This window comes from Sceloporus occidentalis, unplaced genomic scaffold (assembly GCF_023333645.1).
Source record: "Sceloporus occidentalis isolate IW3139 unplaced genomic scaffold, rSceOcc1.0.p SCAF_49, whole genome shotgun sequence".
NCBI lineage: Eukaryota > Metazoa > Chordata > Lepidosauria > Squamata > Phrynosomatidae > Sceloporus > Sceloporus occidentalis.
This window is the reverse complement of record NW_028317029.1, coordinates 4,871,595-4,878,182: the sequence shown is the minus strand read 5'-3', so window position 1 is coordinate 4,878,182 and position 6,588 is coordinate 4,871,595. Positions and strand designations below refer to the sequence as shown.

Genomic DNA, 6,588 nt, shown 5'->3' with positions numbered 1-6,588 from the left:
CTCCCCCTTCCCTCCCTCTCCCCTCCCTCTCCCCTCCCTCTCCCCTCCTTACCTTCTTCTACCTCTTTCTCTCTTGTCTTTCTCTTGCTTTCTTGCTTTCTTCCCTCGGATATTACTGAGATTCCGTTTTCCTGCTGAGCTTGGCTCTGGTTCCAGCTGCGTCTGGTATACTCCGGGCCTTTCAGTTTATGCCCGGTTTCGCATACGCTATGATACTGTGTTTGGCATCCCATTGTCATTTGTTTGTTACAGGATTGGCTATGCCCATGTTTACTCCATGATTCTGTGCTTTGACCTGTGTGTATATGCCATGTCGATGTTTTACTTTTGGCTCTGGCTTTCATGGAAAACCTGTTATGTGTTTCTTTTTCTGTTCTCTTATATTATAAAATTCAATAAATTACTTCTTAAAAAAAAAAAAAAAAGGAGACTTATCTGGACAGTAACACAATGCTGGAGGACAAAGCATGGAAAAAACCCATTTATAGTGTATTTGCAGACCTTTTTCAGTGTGACAGGGAAGGACCGACACACAGAAGCTTTCGGGGGCTCCTGACCAGCCGTGAGTGACAGGCCATTATTAAATGTTGACTTTGCAGAAAACACGGACAAGCCATTTTTTTGTTACTTTGCAGACAGGATTCACAAAGTTCTCTTCTGTTAGAAGGAACCATTTTTCTCAGTCAACAAACATTACTGGGGTCATGCACAAAAATAAACAGCGGCGCAGAAGGCAATGGACTAATTAGCAGAGACATTTCTTATGTTTTTTTATAAGCTCAGTTTTCACACTTTGCATCTGAAGAAATTATAAATGTGTTCTTTGATTAATATTCATTAAATATTCAGTAAATAAAAATCAAAAAAGCAGTTGTGCATTTTTTACATCATTTTATAAAACCGGATTGTCATGGTAACCCCCTGAGGGTGAGTTTTAGGGGGGCACTGATGGATTCCTGGAAAGACTCCTTGCCTGCCCAGTCCCCTCTTATGTCCGAGTAACCCTGTGTTCGTTGAAGAGGGCCCAAGGTGAACGGGAAACCCAGTCTGGTCTGCCCTAACCAGACTCTCATGCACTAGCCGGCTCTATATATCCGGAAATGCCGACAATTGGAACATCCGCTGTCCCACCACATCGTTCTTTTGGGGTTACACTAGGCTCGTGGTGAGCAACACTCTGAGGTGGTTATATAGAGGGAGCTCATTTGGGAAACCTGGTTTTATTACCCATCTTTAAGATGGTATAGAACTCTGGCCCGGCTACTGAACAGACTATTTCCGCTGTGGCTCAGGGTCCCAACGTTGGATCAAGTCGTTTTTGGAACTGGACGCCACTCCCTTGGGATCACCCCTAAATACTGACTTTTTGTCAATATTGGTAGCTGATGGGATTATACTCCTGATCCAATTATGTTGTGTGCTGTTCCCCATAAAGTCAGTTCCCGTTTTACCTCAATAGCAGTTCTGTCTTGCTAATGGAGTAAGTCTTGGTGCTGTCAGGACAGTAAAGCACTGTATTGCTGTTACAGTGCCCCCAAGGTTCCTGAGGAGCCACTTCCACCTGTCGATTGAAGACTTGTATTCCTGGTGGCCATGAGAAGGAACCAGCGTCTAGAGGGTATACCCAGTTGGGGTACGGGTCGGTCCAGTCGGAGATGTAGTCGTGCAACAGCTGGAAAGGAGTAGTTTGGAGACCCCTGATGTAGAGCTATTAATAGGAAAACATTCAACTTGTATGGTTATTTAAAAAATATTAGCTCTGACTTTGCTCCAATTTTGTCTTAACAACCTAAACTTACCTAAAGTGTGAACTCCCACCATCCAAAAAGCTAGTTCTCCATCCCCGGAAGCCTTCAAGGCAGGGCTCCATGCAAGGTAAAGGGGGCCGAGAGGGAGGACTATGTGAACCTTTTTGGATGATGGGAAAAGGAGAGAATGTATGTGTAACAATGTATGTTTGTGTAAGTGTATGCTGTTAGAGTGATTGCGTATGTTACTGCATTGCATTAGAGTGTGCAGGCACTTAGTGGTAGCATGTGCAAGTATACGGTGTTACCATGTACGTGTTATTATACGGCATTAGCATACGTGTGTGCATCAGTGTATGGGTCTAGAGGGTCAGGGGTGAGCATAGGGGTTAGTGGTTCCAGAGGGACGTCATTTTGCATGTTAGTGCATTTGCTTTAGTTACACGTGGAAGGTTATGAAAAACAGAACAATGTGAGTTTAAGGCTTAAATATATTTTATTAAAAAATGCAAAAATACTTAGTATTTTCAATTCTACTACAATGAACAGGATGGTAGAAAAGTCAGTGGAATGCATTATGTTATCAGGCTATGCATCCCAGGTAAATTAGGACAAAATAAACAAGGTCACCAGCATCAGTCTGTCGCTTACTATGTTATTCCCCAAAACAACATCATTCTGGGAGTAGGTCGTCCCCTAATTCTTCATCTGCAAAATCTTCTTCATCTACTCTTTTCCTTGCAGCTGTTTTTGGACGTTCCATTGGAGGGCCCAGCGGGTCGACATATGAAGCATCTTGAATGCAGGTTATTAGAAAATATTGTTAATACGAGACAGAAAATGAGACAGAGCAAAACAGCTGTCTCTATTTAGCACATATCCTTTATACTGGGATTAGAGGAATAATATAATATAGGAATTATATTATATTATTCCTCTAATCCCAGTATAAAGGAATAATATAATATAGGAATTATCCTATTCAAGATACTGTTAATTCAATTAATCATTCCTAATTCATAGCATCGTTAGATGCCAATACTCTTCCCATAAATATCTTTCTTCATCTCATTCACGATTGTTCAGGGATAGTGTAAATGCTACCTGGCAAAAAAAGCTGGCCCAGATAAACTGTTGCTATAGGAACTGAAGAAGCTTCTTAAAAACGGTCTTTATTGTTTTTTTGTGGTTAAAGTAAATTAATAAATTGAGAGATCTTTTGAGATTTATGCCCGAGAGCAGGGGAGGGCTGGCACCTTCTGACCCAAGAGGCAGGTAAAGCCAATTTAGCCCCATCTGACCCTTGCCCCCCCCCCCTCGGTTAATCAATTATGCTGGCACACATTTTTATACACACTTTCACATTTGCACAAACTTACACACACGCATTCACACTCATCCTTACACATACTCACTAACACACTCCCTCTCCCATACATACTCTCAGCTTCTCTCTCTCTCTCTCTCATACCTAAAATACATATGCAAGAATGGAATCTTTTCACCAACTACCCCAACCTGCACAGCATATCTCCCAAAAAGCACTGTAAAGAAAATTCACAAAAAAGCACACATGGGAGTCAACAATACTGCAAATGACGACTTGCCTTCTGTGGCTACACGTGGCTATTCGACCTCCATTCCTTACTAGCAATAACCTGAGCATGTGAACCACCTACCTATTTCCTTATTGCTACTGGCTTCATACGGGTCGTTTGATCCAGGCAGACTTCCTAGCTTAGCACTAAGGCGTTCTCCTTTAGCACTTGCTCCACTGCTCTGCCCGCTATCTGTAAAAATAGATATAAATCCAAATCATTTTTTGTATATACTACAATAATGTGGAAAAATATCTTATTTTACGATATAAATATATAAAATATTACATAATACATAAGGCTCATTCCATAATCGCTGTGTTGGAGGAAGTGTACTGTTGGTGGATGATGGATGCATAGAATGGGATGGTGCAGTCTGAAGTTATTGGGGGTTATGTACCCCAGTCACAGAGATGGATTTCGGCTAATCCATTTCACTATGCATTATAAAGGGCCTAACCAGGTAAGAAAAACTTGGTTGGCCCTTAAAATGCATATTTGAATCATATTTTTTTTAAATGCAAGCACCAAGACATACAGTTGTGTGTATATTTCATTGCAACAGCAAGAAAGAAGCACAATTTAATTACTTTATAGTAAAGGTAAAGAGAGATTGGTCAGATTTGCACATAGCTCCCAAAATATGATTTAAACTACATTCCAAGGTAATTTCTCTTAAATATTTCAATAGATATAAGTTGGCATGTTTAACAACAAACACCAAGTAATATAGCCCAATATCCAAATGAATTCAACTTTATAAAAGATTACTTATAGAGACGGCATTTTTAGTTATGTTATAACAGCTACAAACGGGTCATAACAGCTACAAACGGGTCAGTATATTTATATAAGTTAATTTAAAAAAAAAAAAAAAAAAAAAAAAACTCACAAAAATCTTATTTGCTCTGGGCAATTTTTGTAACATTTCGGGATATTTGCAAACATTTTGACTGCTTGCGGTTACAAATAACGGTTAATGCCAGATTGTGTTTAGCAACCACGATCCCCTGTGGTTGTGGTTTGTTTATCATGAAATATAGATCAGGTACATGCCATCTGCTTAATGTCTATTTATGCCCAGGTTGGAAATAAAAAGGTCTTCTATGCACTTTACTTGGTGGAATTAGGTTAGCGGAAAAGAAACAGATATAAAAACACACGTACACATAGATCCAGCAATGGGCAGCGTGATATATTTATACTAACAGACATCCAATTGCATTGTTTGCATACTGATTCCACCCCATCTGCTACAAAACCTGCCATCCTAGCCATAGACCAGGTCAGCCTGGGTCAGTATCCTCTTTCTACGTCCCGAGTCCTGTTCTGTTAAAAAGTCCTTTTTTTTGGCCCAGGATATCCCCTCTCCTTCTCATCAGGAGAGCTGGAAGCAGACAGAGAGGGCAAACAGGAGGATGGTATGGCTAGTCGTTGGTGCTAAGGGGTGGGATGCAGTACAGTAGGAGTAGGCTCTCTCTTTCTAGAGTTCAGAGGAGAAGATGGACCCCTTGTAGCAGGCATATTGTCTCCAGACACTCCAACCCACAGAAGAACAAATACTTTGTTACCTTCAAGTTCAGGAAGCTCAATAGGTCCCTCCAGGTAACTGTGGAGGGAGAACAGCCACACTGCAATTGGGGACTGGATCGGTTCTTTGCAGCACACAACACTTAGGACGTGTGAATTTGGACAGTTGGCAGGTATGAAACCCAAAGCTTCCAGGGACAATCCAGCAAGTTTATAATTTCTCCGATTTTATAGATCTGACAGTAACTGAGGCTGTCCCACAGAGCGATACAACAAGTCCCTGGCCACTGAATTCTTGATATTAGCTAACTTAATACAGAGGCACATAACACGGCAGAGAATCATTCGGAATTACGTCTTGTATGTTTTTTTTAGTCACCCAACACCACTCTCTGCCACCATAATCGGCAGCTTCTGTGATTTAACACTGGACATGGCGAAAGTGGTCTTACAGAGAAATGTTAAATGAATCCCCCCTTTGGTGACAGAATATTTATTTGGCCAACTGTTAGGGTGGCAGCACAGGAAAATAATTGTTATCCTAACGTTTGCAGAGCCGCAGCAACCATGAGCTTAACAACCCCCTCATTTAAAATCAAATTATCTTAAAGCAATTACCCAGTATGCAAAACAATAAGTACCCCGATTCAAATACATACGATTAAAATGCCATTAGGCCGTTCCCATTCAAGCATCCCTTCCCAAATAAAACACGTTTATAATCAGTACATGGCATTAGTGAAAATGATTTTGGTTTCAGGCAGAGCAGAAAAGTTACAAACAATCTCTGCACTTGGATTACCTCATCTGTTTTCCATTAAAAATGTATTCGGCAAACACAAGTACCGGTATGCAAACTTTTCAAACACTGGAATGCAGTCAAACGTTTGACGTCGGGGCCTCCGACAGACTGCTGCCGCATCTCACTTAAATCAGAACGAGAGCCTTCCAGCCGCTCTTCTACTTGCCCATCTAAAGGTGCTTCATTGAACACTTTCTAAATACACGTTAGCAACCTCGTGCTGAGAACGCCCAAACGATTCCCCCCAAAAATTATTTAAGTAAAAGTTGACAAAAAACCACAGATATTAGTGGAACATTATAGATATTAAAGGGACACTTCGGCCATCATATGACGTTTAATGAATATGATAGCTGCATGCTGCCTTTTTCATGGGAAGTGTTTTTTTGTTGTTTTTGAAGAATAGATATTTTTGCAATATCCGTCTGATTTTTATTTTTAAGACGCACTTCCTTAGTGGGGCTGTCAAGGACGGTAAAATGTGACTTTAATTAAAGTGGAACAGCACCTTCAACACAATCCTAGAATAGCTCATCCTGGACAACTCACATAAAACACTTGGTGTTATGTATAGAAAGTAATCCTGGGCGGAGGCCGGAAAAGGGCCTGATGTGACAACGGAATGGTAAGCAGGGGCATTGCATCTGTTGCTATGGCAAGGTCTTCTTATGGTAGTCTGGTTTGTCACGCGACACAGTGACCATGTATTATTAACATAGTAGCAATGTTATAGTCGTTATTTAAAATGTGATTACTGCTGCGCCAATATGACATTCAATTATGTATAATTTAACTCAATTAAAGGCAATCTAGGTAACGAAGCAAAGCGTTACATCTTTTTTCAGGTACCACAGTTGGTGTATTGCCTGGCATAAGCCAATATAAATGTTTTATTAAAAACACCAAGTGA

The 6,588-nt window shown here is 40.6% G+C and overlaps 1 protein-coding gene across 10 annotated transcripts in view; it reads right to left on the bottom strand.

Annotated features, from left to right (window-relative positions):
- Positions 1 to 2,421: 2,421 nt before the first annotated feature.
- Positions 2,422 to 6,588, bottom strand: part of LOC149288941 (intraflagellar transport protein 88 homolog) — a 29,227-nt gene continuing 25,060 nt past the window's right edge. For 6 of the 10 annotated variants that reach the window (XM_089491124.1, XM_089491127.1, XM_089491128.1 and 3 more), the window contains 2 exons: positions 3,428 to 3,538; positions 2,422 to 2,543 (listed from right to left, as the gene is read on the bottom strand). In XM_089491124.1, coding sequence (XP_089347250.1) covers positions 2,422 to 2,543; positions 3,428 to 3,538 — 233 coding nt within the window. The remainder of the gene's footprint in view (positions 2,544 to 3,427; positions 3,539 to 6,588) is intronic. The other 4 variants (XM_089491129.1, XM_089491133.1, XM_089491134.1 and 1 more) reach the window with 1 other exon arrangement.